A 21,527-nucleotide genomic window follows, 5' to 3' on the forward strand; every position below is an offset into this window, starting at 1 on the left:
TGCCCACCTCAGTCGGCAATGACAGCGCCCCTCCCTTCAAGAAACCAGACCAAGGGAATCCCACAATGCACCTGGGGCTCTCTGAGGCCCTGACACACACGGGGATGCTCACAGGGACACATGCCAGGAAGCCCCGGCACCTCACCTCGCACATCTGCAGCTGGAAGAAACGCCGCTCCTTCTCCATCTCCTCCGCGATCTCGGCCCCGCTGACCTCGGTGCGGATCATGCCGTGCAGCCGGGCATGCTCCTTCTTCTCCTTCTCTATTTTGGTTCTGCGGGGAGGAAAAGCAAGAATAGCTCGGACACCTCTCAGCACGCGGTCCAGACTGGATGGCCTCACTGGGTACGGACGCCCACGAGCCTCTCACAGACAGGGCAGCTCCTTAACTTACGGGAAGGAAAATGAGTGTTTGGTCACAGAAATGTCAAGCTCAGCCTTTTTGAAGAGTGTTTACTCAACAAAGCCTTCAGGAGCACCCACGCTGTGCCAGACCAGGCTCCGGGGAGGCAGAGCAGGCTCCTCCAGCCTCGGAGTCCTGTCCAGCGCCCAGCGAGTGGTCCACAGGGCACTGCAAGGGCAGTGACAGTCCCCACCGCCTGTGCTTGTCCCTGCTCCCCTCTTTGTCCCCTCCATGCCTCGCTTGGCGAGGTCCTGCCTGGGACAGGGTCAGTGCTGGAGAAGGAAAGCTACCTTTCCAGCTCATCTGATCCCGGCCTGTGTGACACCAACAGCCCTACTCGGACCCACGGCCGCACGTCCGATGACGACTGGCCAGGGTGACAGCGGCTCTGAGACCGCCGCAGCAAAGAAGCGCTTGCAACAGGAACTGACCTTCTGTTCTGGAGTAAAGAGGACAACGAAACAAAAACCACAGAAAGCACTCAAAACAAAACAAAAGAAACCCAAACAAAACAGCGGAAAGGCTGCCGTGGAGAGAGAGAGGGGACACGTTTCCTGGCGAACCTCACGGAAGACTCTGGAAGACATGTATGTGGCATTTCTTAGAAAGTTGTCCAACAGAAAACGTTCGGGTTCCAGGGCTCCCCACACTGGGAAGGGGGCTTCAAAACAAGGCAAGAAATACAGTTTCTGATCCTTGTTTTTTGCACTGAAGCACAGTGTAGGGCACACAGTAGGTGCTCAGCATCTGAATGAGTGAGACTACAAATAACATATGCCCGTCAGGTGTGGGTGCTGTTAAAGGAACCTGTGCACCAAGGCGGGGGGTGGGACTGGAGTGCCGTGAGGTCCCTGGAACTACACTGACACCTCTGCAAGGTTCCCCACCAGCACCCCAAAAGTATCAGGGCACTGTCCGGGGGCCAGTCATTCCTGGAAAGATCAGGGACAGAGCTAGTGCCTGGGAATTTCAAAGACAAGTTAACTCTATTAGCTACTCATCCCAAGGCCTCTTGGGATGACAACCTCGGTGTACATGGGTGAAGAGTTACAGCCTTTATTTATCCTGGAATTCCTTGTGGTTCTAAAGGGTGCTGGGCCCCCAATCTCCGATTCTGGGATTTCGTGAGTCATCCTGCCCCACCCTATCTGTGTGTGTTGATTTTACAGAATTTGATCTCATCCCCCTTTCAGAACGCTCTTCAGAAGCCCCTTCCTGCCCCAGCTCAGGCACGAGCTGTGCCCACTGAGTCTTGGTTTCCCGTCTGAAAGCAGGAATGGCGATCCTTTCCCAGATCAGTGGACTGGAGTGGGATGGGGGAGAGGATGCTAATGGGCCAGGGGGGCAAGCTGGGAGCCTCCTGGGTATTCTGGTCAGCTCTCCCTCCCTGCTTCTAGATAAGTGCGTGCCAGGCACGAAACCAGACCTTGGGGACCCAAGCAGCTCGGGGGACGGAAATTACAGATTTCTACAGATGAAACGAGTATCTGGGGCGTGATATTCCTTGGTCTGAGCTTTGCGATCCTTCACTACTGAATAGATACCCAAGGCTGGTAAAACAACAAAACAAAACCAATTAATACTTATAGTTGCATCTGGAATGTCTTTCTTCTTCACATTTCCTACTTTACCTGAGGGCTTCACACCGAAGTTCCTATTTCCAATGCACAGCAATCACAAAGCAAACCCGAGGCATTTAAAGATAATTCCTATTCCTCAATTAGTATTTGAAATGACTGAAGCCATTTCCCCACCATCTCTAGCCCAGCTCTGGCCAGCTCAGCCCTCTCCACTGGAGGACCGAGAAACCACTATCAGCACTGTGACAACTGCCCAAGGCCATCCCACAGCAACTGTACGCTCTGACCTACATCTCCTCATTGCCCCTGGGCAATGAAGCAATCAAGTCAGGCTGAAGGGGAGGCGCTCCAGCCACCTCTGCTCTCTCCCTTTCTACAACCAAGGGCGTGGTGCTGCAGAGAAGTGTGGACACCAGGTACTAAGAGTGGCTCTTCCACAAACCACCAGGAGGGAGGGGCAGGGTCCCCAAAAATGTGCTGCTCTCGCCAAAAGAGAAAATGGGGGGGGAATGAAATACCAAGGAAAACTGCTTGACTTCCCTCAGTGAACTTCCCTGAAAATGACATTCTGTAACCATGTTGACATAATTAAAAGGGACAAGGAAAAAACTTGTTTAAAGAGGTAACATCACGCAATTTAGACACCAGGTAGGAAAGCTTCATAACACACCACAGCCACACAGGTTTAGGTGAACTCTTTTCTGGATTAGGGTTTATTTATAGACAAATACCTTTAAGCAATATAAAGCTAGATTTCAAGTGAAATCTCAAATTACCTGTGTTTATTTTTTAAAATGAAAGCACTCACATTTTGGTTTCATAGTCCTTCCAAGCTTTATCAAAGGGCTTCTTCAGATCCTGTGAACGGAGAGGCATAAATTAAACAGGCCGATCATTAAGTAACTGTCCCAGGCAAGAGGCACTCATCCCTGGACCAGTCCCGAAAGGGGCATCGCTTTCCATCATAAATGACATCTGTGATCCTATGAAAAATAAAGAACTTGGAGCACAGGCTTTGAATGTGACTAGTGGTGGCATTCCCTTTTTTTCTTTCTTTTTAAAAATTTTATTTTCGAATACCAAATGCATGCAGGGAAAAGGGAGAGAGAACCATTTAACGTACCTGTCACGCAAGATGTAGGAAGTGGTAAGTCACCTTGTTTCCCCCACACCCTACCCTCCGCCTAGGGTCATTCTGCGGCTAAACCCAGAGACACACCACACTGAATCTGCAAGTTTTTGCTATCTCTCGGACCTTTCCTATTGATACAGGGATCTCTCCGACATGTGGAACCCCCGTGGGGCCCCCAACAACATAAAAGCCATTCACCTCCAATGTCTCCCGATTCCACTCTCGTGTCTAGAACTCGGGACCTCATGTTCTCTAAGCAAGTCTGGCTTGAAAATGGACTGAGCTACCAGCAATTCTATCACACAGTTAGGGTTCGTCGGGAAGATGGAACCCTTGTAGTGGGATGGGATTTTTTCTTTTTTTTTTGGTCTTATGACAAGGGCCCAGCTCCACAGCCTGGCCCTGAGGCCTTCCATGAGCCGGCCCTGCCCACCCCGTAGGCCTTACCCCCCTCCGCTGACTCTGGCCCGGAGCAACACGGAAGCCCCATGTCCGTGTATCTGCGTGTTCCCTCCTCCTGGTGTGCCCATCCTTCCCATTACCCTGCCTAACGTGGCCCAGGTGTTCTTGGGCTCCAAGAGGATGATGGGAAGACTCCTGGTGTCTGAACGGATCGGCGGCCCTGTCCTCCCTGCCTAACAGCTCTCCCGGCTCCATCCCCAGAGGTGTCCCTGAGATCGGCCACACTGGGCTTCGAGAGGGGCCCGGACATGCCCCGGGAACCCTGTGAGACCCCAGCAAAGCACTCGGCCTCCTGTGAGCTCGGGCACGTCTGTTTGTACAGAAGCAACGCAGTGCTTGGCTGCTGGTGCCCACATGCCACTGGGGCCTCGTCTGCTCCTCACTCCCACACCCTCGAGGCAGCTCCGTGTTGACGCGAGCCCTCCCTCAACAGCGGACATCCTCGGGAGGACAGCTTGAGCCTTTCTAGCGCAGTGTCCCGTCCCCGGGGCTCAGTCAGTGACACGCCAGCTGGAAAACCAGACCGGAGCCCCGAAACCATTCACAGTTTCCCGGAGAGCAGATTGCTTCCCTGCAGATCCTCCGCCCCCTTCCACATTCAGAGGCCCACGGGATGCCCAGAAAGGCCACGAGTCACCACGGCGAGGGTGGAGGGATGGTGCTGGGGCAGCACGGGACCCCGCGGCCGTTGTCCCGGCAGCCCATGACTGTGAGTCTGTAAACACGGCCCCCCACCCAGGTGGAGGTGCCACGTCATACCCCTTTGACTCCCTTCAGGTCCCCCTTCAGCAAGCTGTCCAGAGGGAAGGAGATGATGTTGTTCATATTCTGAATCTGCAAAACAAACCAGAAAGGATTATTCTTAACTTCCCTTTCACCTACGTTATTAGCACAGCAGGGACGCTGGGGGCCCTTGGGGAGAGCGGCCCCCACGGCAGACCTGACAGCAGGGCGGGCCTCGGACACACCAGCAGGGGCGGGTCCACGTCGGTCTCCACGCTGAGTTTCTATTACTGAGCTCTCAGGGGTGAAACGACGGCCATCCCAACGAAGAAAAAACATTTCCCACCCTGGCTGGTGTGGCTCAGTGGACGGAGCACCAGCCTGTGAACCGGACGGTCACTGGTTCAATTCCCAATCAGGGCACATGCCTGGGTTGCTGGCTGGGTCCCCAGCAGGGGGTGCACGAGAGACAACCACACATTGATGTTTCTCTCCCTCTCTTTCTCCCTCCCTTCTCCCTCCCTTCTCCTCTGTCTAAAATAAATAATAAAATCTTCAAAAAAAAAAAAGAGAAAGAAAAAATATTTCCCATCAATCAATGTGAGAACTGCCCAGGGCACCAGAAGGGGAGGAATCGCAACTTCCTGCCTCACTCACGGCCCCAGCAGAGGCTCGGGGCTGCGCTTTGCTCAGCTCTCGGCCCCAATGTCCCAGCCCAGGAAACTGAAAGGAAAACAAACTGAGGGGCTCCCGTCTCCTATGAGTGTAGGTGAGTGTGTGTGAGTGCGTGCACGAACCTGTGTGTGCATGTTGTCTGCAGGTGTGAGCATGCAGGTGCGTGCGTTCCTAGGGAAAGGAGACAGATGGAGAAAGGAGGGGCAAGAGGTCTCAAGGTCCCTGTTCTTCTCCTTGAAGCAAGACAGCAAGAGACTGGTGGCTTCACAAGTTGTCACCATGGATTAAATGGAGCAGCACCCACCCCTCCTTACACAATCTCTGAGGACACCCAGAGAGAGCAAGGCCACCCCACTGGCAAATTCGAGTCCCCTGAAGGACACAAGCTTCGGTCAGGGAGAACCCTGCCCAACGAGCTGGGATCTACTTTCTCGAGTCCCCAGGCGCGACCAGTCCCATGAGTCAACACAACCGTCCGTCTGTGGCCTGTGTGTCCTTGGGGGTGACACGTGTCCAGGTGACAGGCCTCAGAAAGGAGAAGGACTGAGAACTCTGGAATCTCATGCATCCATCCTTACAGTCAGCAAAGAAAAATGTTATATTTAGTAAAATTACCTGGAATAGGAAGGCTAAATATAGGCATGGTTTTTAAGTCAATGTGGGAGCTGGTTTCTGTACACGGTTCAGTGTATCAAATGTCGAAATGGAGAAAGACACTTGAAAAATGTCGGCAAGGTGCGTCTGATAATACCTGAACCCACCACCAACCCTGACAAATGCGCGGTCAACTTATGACTCATTTTAGAAATGCCTTTTCAGGTATCACTTTTGTCCTGCTCCAACAGCTCAACATTTGTCAGGCACCCGGCATTGCTCCAAGGTGCCAGGTCACCAGCCAAGACTTGCCAGGACCCACCTGAGGGTTAAATTTTTAAATTCCAAAAAGTTGAATGGAAGGCAAGGGCGTGTGGACAACTAATGGTGACGAAGAAGAGGCCGTGCTGGTGCATAATCTCGGGTAACAAGCCCACGCGGGTTCCCACGGTAAACCGGGTGGCCCTAAACACATGTGTGGGGCGCAGCTCTGCCGCAGTGCCCCCATCTGGTCCCAGTCTCCCTCGGCCTGCAGGACCACCGGCTGGGGCTGTGTGCGCCCAAGCCAGCTGGGTCGCCACGCACCCACCCTGCCTCCTCCGCCCAAGAGGAGTCACCTTTCCTCTGCTTGTCCCCACACGCGCTCCTTCCCTGCCACCATCACTGCCTGTCTGTCGGCTGGCTGTCATGGCTCCTGTTCTTGACTGAGGCCACACCTCCCTGCTCCTGGCCACCGCACCCTCTCTCGGCCAGCCCCAAGGCCAGCCCCATCCGCTCCTTCACAGCGCTGCCAGCTTGGCCTGGCGTCCTGCCCCTAACAAAGATGGAACCCATCCTGCACGGGAGACGCTTGCCGCCCAGCCTCGTTTGCCACTTCCGGTCTGCACATCAGGTCAGGCGGAACTCTGCTGTCCTCCGCTCCTGAGTCTATGCTTGTGCTCGAGTTGTTCTGTCCCGCTGCAGTGTCCCCTGAGTCCCTGCTGTTCAGGACCCCCCATCCATCAGGACCGACTCAGACGCCACCTTCTCCATTAATGTCCCCGACCTCCCGGCAGGAAGTGATCCCTCCCTCCCCAAGTCCTCCAGCGCTTCCTTGTTAAAAAACCTTTCAAGGCCCGTGAGGGGTTCTACCCGGCATTTGTATTATCAGTCCCACACCACACACCCTAGAGGGAGCTTCAGGCTCCTACATCTCCCAGAGCGCCAAGCGCAGGGCCTGGCCGGGGGCAGATGCTTCATGAACACTGGCTGAGTAAACCAATACACTTAAATATTCTTCGGAGCATCTAATACAGGGAGACAAGCTAGAGAGGCTTCGAGTACATCAACACCTTTAGACCCCACAGCACACAGCAAACACACCCGTTGTCTTGTTAGGCCACGCACCTCGTACGTACTGAGCACCTGTTTTGTAGACAGCAACAAACGGCTACAACAATAACCAGAATGGATGCTTGTCACCTCAGAGGAAGAGTAAACATGGACACCAAGAATCGGACAAAAGGTCTAGGATCACACGTGGCACCTTCTACTCTGCACCAATACCAATGGCTCCTTGGAGAGAGAAACAATGACTTTGGCTTTGAGAGGTGAGGCAGGCTGACCTGGGCTTGGGAAGGAAGGCAGCCATGGCTGGAGGCAGGGGTGCAGGCAGACTGGGTCGTGAACGCATCCAGGAGAGGAGCCGATGCAGCGCCATCCAGGATGAGCCATGTGCAACCAAGGGGTGTGCAACCAGCTGAAGGGGGTCCGCGCTGCTCAGGGCGGGAGCCTGAGCCAAGGGCTCAGAACCACTCAGTTCAGGGTGGGTCGGCAGGAGAAAGGACCAGGTGCTTGCAGATGAAAACCCATAGTGCCAGGCCCCGGCCTGGAGGCTCAGCTGGTCAGAGTATGGCCCCATGCACCAAAGGGCTGCGGACTTGACCCCCGGTCAGGCACATGTCTAGGTTGCAGGTTCGATCCTCTCCCCATCAGGGCACACACGGGAGGCAACCAATCGATGTTTCTCTCTCACATCGATGTCTGTCTCCCCCCACACCTCTCTCTCTAAAATCAATAAATATATCCTCAGGTAAGGATTTAAAAAATCCTAATTCTAGGAAGAACGCTAGCAGGTTTTTGTGAGGCGTGTGAGTAAGCAGGAACGCGTGCGTGAGTGAGAAAAACAAGATTCTACGGCAGGAACAACGACCATCAATCACAATTTGGTTCTCACACCTACTTTCAGACTCTTATTTAATTCAGTAAGAACTAAGGTGCTGGGAACAGGTATCGGGGTGAGAAGAGTCCCACCGTGATGTCTACCGTGAGACTCCACGACGGACGACAGGGAAGGTCTATGGTGATGCACCCACACTTGCCGGCCTGCATTCATTCTAGGCCCCGGTGACAGGGCCCCGGCCCCGCGGTGACATGACATTAAACAGCTGTTACAACTGTGATGAACGGTCCCGGGGAGGCACAGGGGCCCTTCGGGAGTGGCGGGAGATGAGGCCGCAGACAGACAGAGGGGTCAGCGGAGGAAGATGAATTAGGACCTCCGTCTTCGGGAACTCAGGGTTCAGCCGGGGAGATAAAGCACGTATTTCAGTGAGCAAACTGCCTCGTGAACACTCCAGGAGCCACAAATAAATCACCATGGAATTTCCGAGAAGAGAAAATCACTTTTAGTCTGGACACCAGGGAAATCTTGCCCGATCAGGGGTTATGTGAGAAAGGCCTTGAAGAGACAGGGAGAGTTCTATTTCGCAAGACGGGGTGGAGGGTGTTCCTTCTGGGCAAGGAGGGGGCCGTGCGGAGCGGCGTGGACAGGCTCAGGGGTGGGGACACGCCGGCTGGTGGAACGGAGGACCAAGAGCTCTGGCCGCCAGACCAGCTGGGGGGGCTCTGGCCTTCACTCCAGGCTGCTTTCCTTTTGGGGGGTCCCTCAAATGATCTAAAATAGGAAACTATTACTTCTCTAATCAGAAAATAATTAGCTAAGTTATTACAAAAGAGATAGAACGTAGCCATGTGGTTACCTAGGGCCGAGGGCAGTAACAGGAGGGATTAAATGTGAGAAGATGTGAGGGGCCTGCCTGGGGTGGGGGGGAGAAATTGTCCCCAAACTAATTTATGATGAGGCTGTACCACTTGGTAAAGTTACTAGAAGTCACTGACTGGCACCCTTGAAATAGGTAAATTTTAAGAGATGTAATATATCTCAATAATGCTGTTTTTTAAACAGGAAACTGTTACAAATATACACAGAATCCCCACCCATAGACCGATTAGTAAGGCTTCTGCGCTCCTGGACATGAGTCGCCTGTCTGCCCTCCGTGGTGACGTTCTCCTTAGCACCCAGCATGCTCACCTGGGGAGCGGCCCCAGAAACGGCGACTGGTCTGAGCATGTGCCCTGGAGCCCAGGTGCCCCGCCCTGGCCAGGGAGCCCTGCAGCACACAGACCCACCATCCTGGCCAAGAGGGATGAGAACCGCGGCCGAAAGATGACTGCATGTCCCTGGTGCTGGAGCAGCTCCGGCCTCCAATGAGGAGTAACGACGGTTTCATGATTTATGGGAAGAATTAAGTTACCCCTGAGTAAACCCAGGGGTGTTTTCCTTCTCACCAAGCAAGCACGGGGCTTTCTCTTATGCGCAGGCTTCCCTTTAACAAATATATGACATTAATGACTTTTTTTATACAGCGTGAACGATATGAATACAAATTATTCATCTTAGTCACTGCCGTTATAAACTGTGGATCTCATACCAACAGCAAGGAGCAGCCTTTGACGCAATCCATCTCCTCGCTCCCCCTTCGGGGCTGTGCGTTCCCGGGTCCCCTGGACATGTCTGATGAGAGGGGTCAGTACAAGGCCTGCAATCTCACAAGGAGAAAGAAACGGTTCAGTCTGCGGGGCAGGTGGACGGAGGGGGCGACCGCACAGCAAGAACCACCTCGTCATGCCGACGTGGCCGCTGACTCAGCAGCAGAGACAGACAGAGGGTGAGGGTGGGGGAGCTAGACCAGCCACCGCCATCTTCTCCTGCTGCTCCTCCCAACTGTTTTGCTTGCTTGGCGTTAGAATTCCTTGACCCCAGCTGGTCACTTCTGCTCTCTCTTAAATCCTTTCCAGCCTCCTCCGAACGCCTGTCTCCTCAGCTCACGGGGGCCCTGTCTTGCCAGCACCTTCAGTTTGGCTCCGGTCACAGCAACCACGGGTCGCTGGCCCCAGCCCTACCCCAGTGTGTTCCCTTCTTGGCCCTGGGCAGCGAGTACAGCTGCTTTGCCAAACGATCGTGCCCCGGGATCCCTCCAGAAGCCTGAACCTCAGCGGCATTCTTGCATCACGGCTCCCTGATTTTACAGAGCAGCACGGAGGAGAGAGAATCACGTGATAGAGCCGCTGGGTGCGGCCTTCCTAGCTCCAGGCTCGTGAGTCTAGGACAGGAGAGGCCTGCCCGGGGCTCTCCTCCAAAGCCCTTGAGAGAGTCCAACCCTCTGTGGGGTAATCAGCTCTTCCTCGAAAGACCAACTCATCACTCTATAAAACACGTCAGAGTCCCAGCCACGTCTGTGTCTTGTAAGTTCACTTCAATACACCTGACGGGTGAGAAACCTGAGCGGTGGAAAAGACGTCAGCCGGAGATCTGCGGGGTTTTCCATCTCACCCTGAGCCAATGCTAATGCTGCTCGGTCACAGAGGTAAAGAAAAACCGAGGCTGCGATGAAGAAAGGCAGAGCGCCTGGTCCCAAGCACGCAGCCCCTCCTTGTCGGAGGTCAGGAGGCTGCAAAAGCCCCCAGGCCTCACTGCGGCAGAGCAGGGGGCTCTGGGCAGAGGGCTTGGCTTTCACAAGGATGTGCCCATGGGGCACTGCCAGCACCTGCCAGAAGCTTCAGGTCACCTCCAGGGCCGCAGCCCAAGACCCACGAGGGTGGGTGCATGGGTGGTGTGGCTGGGGGGTGTGACGGTGTCAGAAAAGGCTTTGGCCATTTGCGTCCCTGCGAAAAGTCCTATTGGACAGCAACAGCTGGAAAGTGTTTACGCAGGTTCAAGGTGTATGTAATGGACCTACAATATACTGCAAGCATTTGAAGTGTGCAATTTGGTAAGTGAAGACACAGATACACACCCACCCACAAAACCATCGCCCAAATCCAGGGAGGAAACACACCCGCCACCTCCAAAGTGTCTCTGTGCCTCAGCTCCCAGCTCCTCACTCCCTAGTCTCCAGTCCCCAGGCAGCCACAGGTCTGCTTCTGACCCCAGAGCATAGCTTTCATTTTCTGGAATGTTCTCTGCATGAAATCATATAGCGTGCACTGCTTTTGGTCGGCTTCCTCCATCACTGCTGCGGGACTCGTCCACATGGCTGCATCGGCAGCTCCCCCGCTGAACAGCGCCCTGTCGCCAGGCTGCGCTGCAGTCTGCCCACCCAGACGGCTGAGGGCAGCCTTTCCAGTTGTTTCCAGCCCGGGGGCTCCGACAAGTCTGACAATGATTTGTCCCCCGATTACTGTGGGACTGGACTCTCGAAGGGCGGGCAGAGGCCTTTGTAGCAGGTGGCATTGCGTGGAGTCTGACAGGAGGGAGGCAGAGCCCGGAAAATCTCCGCAGAGGGAATTCTAACGCGAGGGCCCGGGGCAGGTGTGTGTCTGGGGGCATCGAAGAACAGTTCTCTCCATTGCTTCGTGGGCTGCTTGTCTGAAGAATGGGCACCCCGGCAGAAAACGGGGGGTGGGGGGAGCCAAAAGTAACAGGTCGGCACAATGGCCTGAATGAGTCACTGAATCCTCACAACCGCTCTGGGAAGTAGGTGTCGTCCCCTATGACAGCTACGGACACACGCAGCCCCCAGATCTCACAAGTGACAAGGAGTGCAGATGAGCCAAGAACATGGGGGCCAGGGCCCTTCCTGCCCTTCAGCACCGGAGAGGGCGAAGCTCAAAGGGGCCAGGCTCACCCCTGACACCTCAGAGCAGGGGAAGCGGAGTGGGGCTCCACGCCTCCCCCCATGACGCCGTCCACACCGTAATTTCCTCCAACTCCCCGGTTCACAGAGCACTTCATCGGGGACGTGTGGTGACGCTTTCCAAGGGAAAAGCGTCTGGGCCACGTCCATACATGGTCTAAGGGAAGAAACCTCTTCCTTGGGCTAGAGCCAGCAGGGCCCAGGTTCCCGCACACGCAGCCCCGCCCCCACGCTCCCAGGGGCCGGGGACACACGTGCCCCATCCTGTTCCGCTGGCAGCAGAGCCACTCTGGCGGTTTGTTTAATTAAAAAGGAGGGACGGGTGCCCACCCCCACCCCGAGTGTTTAGCACAAGCTGAGAGGACAAAACCAGCTGCCAGCACAGACAGGCCACTCTCCCACCAGAAGGGGGAGGGGAGAGCTGACCTGGTTTCTGCCTCAGCGCTGCGTCTCTGGCGGCCACACTGCTTCGATCGTGCAGGTTCTAAGTGGAGAGAAAACAGTGCCCCGGCCCCCCTTGCAGCAGAGAACAGATGAGGAAACTGCACCCCCGAGCCTGCCTGCACCCACGCTAACCACCACCACAGCCTGCTCTGGGGCGGGCGGGGGGGGGGGGGGGGAAGCACAGGAGAACCCAGGGCTCACACACCCACAACGTCTTCCCAAACCAACCAACCAGAAAAGCCAAAGCACCTTTGCAAATGTAGCCGCTCCGAGAACGGAGCTTAGGAGGTATTTGCTGGCCTCCGCCTCCCCGGGGTGAGTCGGAAACACGTCACGGGGCTGCCCTCTAGGGCAGCGGGGTCCCGACCCCTGAGGTCAGCCACGGAATCTGGGGGGCCCCCAACACGCTGAGGTCTAACACACGCACCGGGGCTGCTGCCGCCCTCGACTTTGAGAACCACAGGCAGCAGGTAGCGGATGGATGGGGGCCTGTGACTTTTCTTCTAGCAAGTTCCAGCTGATGAGGCTGGTGCCGCGGGTCCAAGGAACCTCGCTGGGAGAACCTCTGATCTGGGGCGATGCTTCTCACACTTCAATGGGACTGCTTGTGCCCTGGGGGCTGATGACAATGGGGGCTCCTGGTTCCTCAGGCCTGGGGAGAAGGCCTGGGGACCTGCATTTCTATGAAGCCCCCGGTGATTTCTCCTGACAGCAAGGCTGGGCTCCTGGGGGTACAGATGACACAAACTGTGTCCAAGTGCTTTGCAAACCAGGATCTGGAGTGTGGTTTGCCAAGTTTCGGATTTTAAGAAATGATTAAGAAAACCTGTAAATTCCCAAGGAAAGGTGAGTGCACAGGAAGCAGCTAGGGCCCTGAATTTATCTATATAAACTTTCTGATGACCCCTCCCCTCCAGAGGCAGGGGCTCGACTTTGGGCTGAGCACAGCCCCTACCAGAGGAGGCAGGACCACGGCCTGGGGCTCACGGCTGCCTCTTCTGCACAGTCACCCTCCTCCAAACACCAGCTCCTTCCCCCGGGGCCTCATTTAGGCTCAAGTCTCTCGTATCCTAAAAACCATTCCTCTTCCACGGTCTCTGGTTCTCCACCTCCCCCTGGAGCGGCGAACACCTGTGGTCTCTCCTGAGCCTGCCAGTTCTCCTCTCGCCACAGCAAAATGTCTTCTGTCTTTGTGGCAGAGCTGGGGGGAAGGTCGCAGTAGCCTCCCATCACAGTGGCCAGCAGTCCCTCATCAGGGCTTCTCTTCCCACAGCCATGCGGCCAGGTGCAGCTGGTCCTCCGCCTTCACTCGCACCCTCAACTCCAGCCTGCCCACCTGCTCTCTCCGGTCCGACAAAAGTCTTTTTAACCAGTTTGAGGCCCCTGCATCATGGCAGTTGGCCTTGTCCATGCTGGAAACTGAGAAAATACGTAACGACAAAAGAAAACGGAAGGAGAGCCTGTTTGGAGTTCATGCATGCTTTCTAACGATTTGAACAGCATGGCCTCCACACGCCTGACAAGTGTTAGTGACATATGTCCATAAACTGCGCCATCACGCTATGTGCACGGGGACCCGGGGACGTTTTGGGACAGTCCACAGGTCTCCCCCACCCCCCTCCACCCTAGGGACCCAGGGACCCAAGGCCAGATGGGAGTCACTGCCCCGCCTCCCGGGGCTGCCCCCTCAGGGCTCCTTGGCATCTGTCCAGCGGCCACCACGGCTCAGAGTACATTCTACTCCAAGTGCCTGTGTGTCTCTGGCCAGATGGGAGTCATCAGCACTCACTACCCCGTGTTGTGCCTGAGGGGCGCCCAGCACCCAGCAGAGCATCAGTCACCCTGCTCAGCCGGGCTCTCTTCCGGTGCCCATGGCCTTGCCCCACCCCGCCCCCTCCCAGAGGCTTTTCCCACCTCCTCTGACCTCTGCACGCCAGCGCGCCAGAGCGATGCCAGTTGGGTGGCACTGCTTTTCCAAAACCATAGAAACGGCATCGAAGTCCGACTCACACCCATCGCGTGTGTTTGTTATTGCTTCTGCTGTCTTGGTCAAACGAGGGGATGTGCTTGCACGCTGCTCAGGGACTTGTGAGCGGAGGAAGCAGCGTGACGGGGAGTCTTGGGAGTCCGAGACAAAGGCTTCCCACCGAGTGTGAGGCCGGGGTGAACTTCTGGTGGCAGGGCTCCAGTGTGCAGAGATTGTCAGGGGCGTCCACAAGCTCCGGCCCCCTCACTCACATGGACCACACTCCTGCTTCGCCACCAGCCTCACACACCCAGTCATCCTGCTTCCCAGCTCCCGGTTCGGTGTGCGGAAGAGACAGGCACCGACCGCAGCAGTTAGGAGGGAAGAGTGTCGGAATATTAACACGCAGCTGCCAGACGTGGAAAGAGACAGTCTGGCCCCGACGAGACGTCCCCAAACACCACCAACAAGCCACTGGCCTTGTCCCTCGATCGCAGCTCAGTCCGTGCATTTACGCCCCCAAACCAGGGCATGTCTCCTTCCCCAAAAGAGGAAATTATGATCAGTGTCCATGTTTCATAAGAAAAAATGTGAAACATTTAAAGCCTAAGACAAAAGTTAAAGGGAACTGTGCAGAAGCACTGAGGTGAGGATCTCCGGGAGAAAACCTCCGTGTTTTTGGCAACGAGGCCCATCTGTGACCACGGAGAAGCAGCTCCCGCCCGACCTGAGACGGAAGCACCTGCTGTGCTGGGGCCAGTGCAGCCCGTGGGGAGGCCTCTTGGCCAGGCACTGCGCACGGCACCTAGGCAAAGCCACACACGACCCCTCGCCCCCCAACTGACCCTCACCAGCTCTTGACTCTGCCGATCACGTCCTCTAACTCCGATCGCTCGTGCAAAAAAAAAACCCCCAAAAAGCATGACACGTGCATGTTGGTTTGTGGAACTTTCAAGTTCCGCGTTCAGGCTGAGGGATGTGACACAACTCGGCCAGCCACTCCCGAGTCTCGGTGTCCGCGGGCCTGGCGGTCAGCGCCCAGAGCGGGCTCTGCAGCCTGGAGGACCCATTCCACCACCGAGTCTCTGCAGCCGGAGACAGAGGCTACAACTGCCCACTCAGAAACGCGTCCTTCCAGGCAGCCCCTCATTCATTAAAAAGGCGCTTCTCAGCGCCGATGTGACCTTTGGGGAAAAAGTCGCCCCGGGATTCTCATAGCCATCTGGCGAGAGGAAAGGAACCTAAGACTTTGTGCTGACTTTGTAAGCGGTTTAACACGCGCTACATTTCAGGAACGCCCCGTTCCCTCCTCCATCCTGCGTAGCTGCAGGGAAAATCCACAGACTTCCTGAAGGTGAGAGCACCACCCATTAGTAACAAAGTCTCACTGTGTAGCAAGTTGGCCTTTCTTTGGAGGTGCTCCAACTGCTTTATAAACATTCTCTCACGCTGAAGCAGGTGGGTGGTAATTATTCTTCTTCCTGAAGAGGTAGAATCGAGACTCTGAGCTGGGCAGAACGGCAAGGTTTTTTAAATGCCCAGGGAAGAGCAAACACAAGGTTTTAAAAATAAGAGATAGGAGGGATGTGACCAAAAATAGGAATAAGAATGGTATAAAAAATACCAAAAAAGGAGAATTCTCCCGTAATCAGCTCACGCTCAGCAACAGCTTCGTAGAAGCAGCCACTTGGCTCCCCTCTCTCTCTGTCTCTGTCTCTCTCTGTGTGTGTCTCTCTCCCCCTCTGATCTTTGCCAGGAAACAGGACTGACAACCCTAACTCCACGAAGTGAAAGCTGAAACTGGAGTAAAGCACATGGACTTCAAGTGATGCTTGCTGAGGAGTGAGCATATATCATAACGACACTTAACATGTCAGCTGTGGGCTGGGCTTTAACTTACAAAAAACCTTCCACTTTTACTTCTCTGACCTTGACAGTGGCCTCAGGTGGCCCTGCGAGGCAGGCATGGTTTCCTCATCTTTGCTCTAAGGAAAGCCCAGCTGGCGGGGTGCCCGTGGCCCATCTGCATCCCTCTGTGGGCTCACTGCCCCTTCTGCTCCATCCTTTCCCTCGCGGAGTTTCAACACCATGGTGAGAGGAACATGGGCAGGGGATGTTAAGATCCAGATTTGACTCCCCACTCAGCCCCTTGCTAGTAAGGAAGGACTCCGTGAGACGAAGGTCACGCACCCGTAGAGCTGCCAGGGGCAGTGACCACAGGCCAGGCCAGCACTTCCTGCACGGGGCCCACGGAGTGGCGGCACCCCTAACGTACTGGCCGCAGGCACTCCGAGTGCTCCTGGAGGCACCGGCCATTCTACAGCTGAGAAGACCCACGGCGGGGTCAGCGGAATACAGACAGTTATCTTGGGGCGGGGGACAGGCTGGCCTCCCGCACATCACCCTGCTGGGCCCTCCAGAGCCTCCCCCTGGGACCCCTTCCCCTGCTTCACGCGGCTGGGTGCTTTCTGCTGACTTGCCCATTTCCCTCTCTCGGCTTCCCTCTGCAATTCACCAAAGCACACCCTTCAGGGGTTGCAGAGAGGTGGCACGCCGGAGCAGAATTTCTCGAGCCTTCCGCACAGGGCAAGCCTCTGACCCTGGTGTTCAGCTGGCTGGGTGTTAACTCTAGGGTGGAATGCGGTTCCCTGGCGTGTCAGGGGCCTGCTCCAGGCCTTCACGCTCCCAGAGGTACTGTGGACAAGTCCACGGCCACTGCAGTTCTTAATCCCGTGTGCTTCTGGGAAGCGTTTAGGGTGTTTTGCCACTTCACACAGAGATGCCCGGGGACAGGTCCTCTCTTCCTGTGCCGGACACTCGCAAATCCTCCGGCGTGAGAAACTTCCTTTGGTCTGCGGCGCCCACAAAGTCCCCTCTGTTCGCGTCTCTCTCTCTGAAATGACTGTTGGTCAGATACTGAACCTGGAGGTTAGCCCTCGTTTAGTCTCTTATCCACCCCTACTTTTCCGTCTTTTCGATCTATGTTTTGAGAGACGTCTTCTACTCCAACCCTCCTCACAGGATTTTTCCTTTGATGTTTTCTTACTCTAACGGGCGCCCCCTCTAGCAGCAAGCTGCGCCCCCTCCTCCCCTTTCAGACGCAATGTCTACTCTGATTTCCCTGAGGAATTAAACACGGTAGCTTCAGAAGTTTTCTTCTGTTCTTTCCTCATTTCCATTTCCTTTCTTGTTTGTTTACTTTGGCCTCTGTAGCTCTGGAGGCTACTCGTTCGTGTGGAAGAGGCTGGCACTAAGGACCTGCTCCCAGGGGCTGGGAGTCCAGGCTGACGTCATCACGAGACGACCCCCACATCAGCATTGACAGCACTCTTCCTGGGACCGTTTGGTTGCTCCAGTTCAAAGAAAAAGAATTAAAAAGCTCCAGTCTGACTCGGTGGTGAAGTCAGCAAACCTGCCCGTGTCCAGGGAGCGGGGCTGGAAGGGGGCCGGGCCTCCAATGCTCAGCTAGCGTGCTGGAGGCCCGTTTGGGGCCGGACCACACAGGTGACGAACTTGAGAGAAGACCCAAGAGATTTCAAATTAAGCCAAGTTAAAAAAGAAACAAAACCTTAAGCACAGCGACAACTTTTTATTTTTACCATTTCCAACTGGGACACTTCACACGTGGAGACAGGGAGAGAGCCGGAGAGCCGGGAGGATGGGGTCCCGCTTCCTGTTACTAACTCCTGTGTGGGTCCCCTGGCACAGGCCCTGCCAAGGCCAGGCTGGCAAGCCGCCACCATCACCCCTTCAACAACGAGGACCTATTTCTTTCACTTGTTATGAGCCCACTGACAAGAGCAATGAGAAAGACGCTGTTGTCTGCGACCTACAGAGAAAGCACCATTGAGTTCTCGACCCGATCTGGCCGACCGTGACCTTTGGGAGAAGCTGGGGGAGAAAAACAGGAAGGAGATGCTGGGACGGCCCCAGTGGACATTCCCCTCCGGTGGAAGAAATGACCCGGTGGTCCCAAACATCCTCGCAGGCTGCCAGCTTCTTAGAATTCTGTTCCCACCACGAGGACGGGGACGGGGATGGGGACTGGGATGGCTGGGGGCTGCTGGGTGCTGGAAAGAACACCATTCACCCCACTTCCCCAGGCACCCCTCGTGGGCCAGAAGTACAGCTCCCTGCTTCCATGCTTCCTTAAAAGTGAGGCTTTTTTTAAGGCTCCGCATTTGGGAGAAAAAAAGAGCTTAAAATATTCACGGTAATTTCTGTGCTTGATTCCAGGTTACCTCGCTCTGTAAGACAGGTCTGAAACATGGTTCTTCAATATTTTCGGTTTAAACACCAACGATAATTACCAGGAACAGACTAGGCTACACCATTGAAAACCTACTAAAAACGGAAGTCAGGGGCCCCTGAAAACACGAATTTATTTATGCATGTCGTCCCACAGCTGTGCATATTGGCAATGCCAAACTGAGTGTTCAAAGACGCGTTCCATGCCCCCCTTCTAAAATGCAGTCCAAAGCGCCCTAACGTGTACAGAAAATACGATGCCTTTCGGGACCGCACGAGCTACGAAATCCATTCCTCGTCCAGCAGACAAACCTTAAATACCCTCTTCGGACTACCTCTCCCCCCAAAGGAGCGCAGGGCTTCCCACGCCGCCCGCGCGGGAGGACACTCACCAGGTTTTTGAAGAGTGCCGTCAGCTCCTTGGTGAACACTGAGAACTTGAGGAACGCGCTCCCCAGGTCCGGGTCGTCTCTGCACACACAGTTGCCACCGAACTTCTCCAGCGCTTGGGTGTACTGCTCCTCGTTCTCCACGTGAGCTGCGGCAGCAACGGAAGACGCAGTCAGTGCACCAGCCCGCCCTGCCCTGCCCCGCCCCACCCCACCAGCTGCAAAAAAAAGCCTGAGGCAGGTCAAGGTGAGCCAGGAGCAGGAGTGACTTTGCTGTCACGGCAACAGCGCACTATGCTGGCCGCAGGTCCCCAAGCCCGAGCCTGATAAGCAGAAGGGGAGAAGGGGCCCCTGAGCCTGCAGCTCATCGACGAGACCACCAAGGCCGCCCCAACACCCTCCACGCCCCCCAGGACTCCTCCTGCACCATGGTAGGAGTCACCTGCCCAGTCGCCTCCGTGACAGCGGGCAGCTCGTGTCTAGCGTGAAACTTGCGACTCTGGCCACAGCGCCTCCTTCCGACGCAGGCAGAGCCCAGTCCTGGAGCTCAGGCTAGGGCAGCTAAGGCAGTGAGTGGCCCCGTCCTCCCTAACTCCCGTGCATCCCACAGACTTGGCCTTCCTCCAGGATGCCTTCCACAGCTCCACCTGGTGCTGGGTGTCTGGCTGGGGTGCCTTCCTGTCCTTGCACTTGGCCCGTTATGCTGGGATTGCCTGGTACGTGTGTTTCCCGATAGGTAGAAGGGATAGGGGATGCATTCCATTCGTCTTTGTGCCTGAACCAAAGGACAGCCCACCCGCCATTGGGACACAAAGAGCAAGCCCTGGCCTCCACCCGGCGCATCTCACTGTCACTGGGCCTCACGGAGCAGGAGCCTGGACTCGGGTCCGCACTCAGTGACCCCCGGCTCCTGCGGACTATGGAGACCATCGCGGCTCTTCTCCAGACTTGAGACTGGAGGCCCATCCCAGACCTCGAATCAGAAACGGGGTGGGGGCCGGGGACACAGGCAACTCTGGTAACACAATGTGGTTGCATAGAACTCCCTCACTTCTGGGTGAGGCCCTCTAAATGAGTCCAGCCAGTCTGCACCCAGACTACGCCCGTTTGCATGGACACCCGATGTCCGCTTATTCCTCCTCTCAATTAGAAATGTAACGCGACCACATCACAGGCACAACAGGGCAGGCAGACACGCAGCACGAACTTGCACGTGAACTCTACCACTTTCCCCGGGAAGCCACACTGTCAGCCGCAGCCAATGCCTAGGCTGGGCCTGACAACTGGGGCCAAGGAGGGGAATGTTTGTTTGCGGCGGGGGGGTGGGGGGGGGGCAGTCCTCGCCCCAGAACCAGATTCCTCTGACCTGTGAACACTGTTCCCACTCATCCTACTGCGGAGGTGCCTTGCCCTTGACCTCCAGTGGCATTTAAATGTCTTAGGGGATTCCCGAGTGGATCCAACAAACACAAGAGACAATTGATTTCACTGTTCAAGCCCTTTTCCTTTACTATTTTTTTTGGGGGGGGGGCATTCCAGAAAAGAACCTGCATTTCCAAGACCACACTCGGCGAATGGGCAGAGACACACATAGGTGAACAGGAAGAGCGGGCAGAACAGGAAAAGCCCGCAGAAGAGCAGGGTTCCAGCCCTCCACCTTCCGGGGAATGTGGGCGGCCCTGCTACGTCGTTCCCTCTCACTGGGGCTCTGTCTCGGCCACACGAGGGCTGAAGGCCCGCGGGGAGACACTCACAAGGTTAAGGTGAGAAGCGACGACACAGAGTAAGGGTCAGAGTTCAGCCACACCCAGCGCACACCCAACCGCACTGGTAAGAGTTCACAGCAGCCACATGTCACTTATATTGACCAGAAACCTTTCTCCCGTACTGACATCAGCTTTCTATGACAGGTCTTCTGTCTCATAACCCCAACAGGAAACGGGGGCCCAAAGACAGCAAATAACTTGTGCCAGGAAGCAGAGCCGGAACGTGGCTGAGCGGGCTCTAACCCGGGTCTGTCTGTCCCCGAAGCCCACTCTTCCCCTGCTCCGCTACGCCAGCCCGCGTCTCAGCCCCGAGAGCAGCTGGCCTCGCCAAGAGCCCAGGGGCCTACGCGTGGGGTTTCCAAAGCCCCACTTCGGAGGCGGGTCAGTCCCACCTTCTGTTTCACAAGACTCTTAAATCCAGAACCTGTGGTCAACCGTGGAGGACAGTCCCTTTCCAACCACATGCTATTTTAACTATTTCAAAATTGGTGGTTGAGATGTGGGCAATTCCAGTGCGGTTTCAGAAGGAGCGACAGCCACCAGCAGACGCCTGGTGATGTCACTCTGGCGGCGGAGAGAAACAGAAATGCTGAGGCCATGGCGGCCCTGGGAGCTAGGGAGCCCTTGGACCCTCAGGGACACTCTGAGGGGACACCCCGAGGACAGGGAGGGAATCCACTTTTCGCTTGCCGATTAGGTGGCCTTGAACCTTCTGTTCAATTTACCCGGATAACTCTGAGGCATAATTATCGTCACCCGTCATCTTCTGAATAAAGGGGAACTCGGAGGAGTTACACGATTTCCCCAAAGTCTCACTGTGCGTAAGAGGTGGGGCAGGGACCAAATCCACCCTCTGTTCACTGCTCAGGCTGCCCCCCTCCCCTCTCCCACACCTGGCCACCTGTGGGACAGGAGCCTGTCTTTCCTTCACAGGCAGTCGGCCAACCTGGCACAGCGGGGAAACAGCAACGCTTCACGTTCCAACACCAAGTATGGACGAACTTCCTGTTGCCCCTCCTTCTGGGCCTCCCCACTGGTGTAGGCCACGTTTACAAAACATTCTTTCCCTCATATGTCTTCAAAGTAAGGGAATGATGCCAGCAACGCCAACGGTGATCAGTGAGTTTTTGGCTCCTTGTGATCATCCTCATCCACCACCTCACCTGTCGTGCTGACCCCACGTATTC

At 55.7% G+C, this 21,527-nt stretch overlaps 1 protein-coding gene across 10 annotated transcripts in view; it reads right to left on the reverse strand.

The window, feature by feature from the left end:
- Positions 1–21,527, reverse strand: part of ASAP2 (ArfGAP with SH3 domain, ankyrin repeat and PH domain 2) — a 125,462-nt gene that overhangs the window by 53,031 nt on the left and 50,904 nt on the right. For all 10 annotated transcript variants that reach the window (XM_053923778.2, XM_053923774.2, XM_053923779.2 and 7 more), the window contains 4 exons: positions 18,578–18,723; positions 4,338–4,412; positions 2,793–2,842; positions 146–275 (listed from right to left, as the gene is read on the reverse strand). In XM_053923778.2, the coding sequence (XP_053779753.1) occupies positions 146–275; positions 2,793–2,842; positions 4,338–4,412; positions 18,578–18,723 (401 nt within the window). The remainder of the gene's footprint in view (positions 1–145; positions 276–2,792; positions 2,843–4,337; positions 4,413–18,577; positions 18,724–21,527) is intronic.

This window comes from Desmodus rotundus, chromosome 5 (genome assembly GCF_022682495.2).
Source record: "Desmodus rotundus isolate HL8 chromosome 5, HLdesRot8A.1, whole genome shotgun sequence".
In the NCBI taxonomy this organism is placed as follows: Eukaryota; Metazoa; Chordata; class Mammalia; order Chiroptera; family Phyllostomidae; genus Desmodus; species Desmodus rotundus.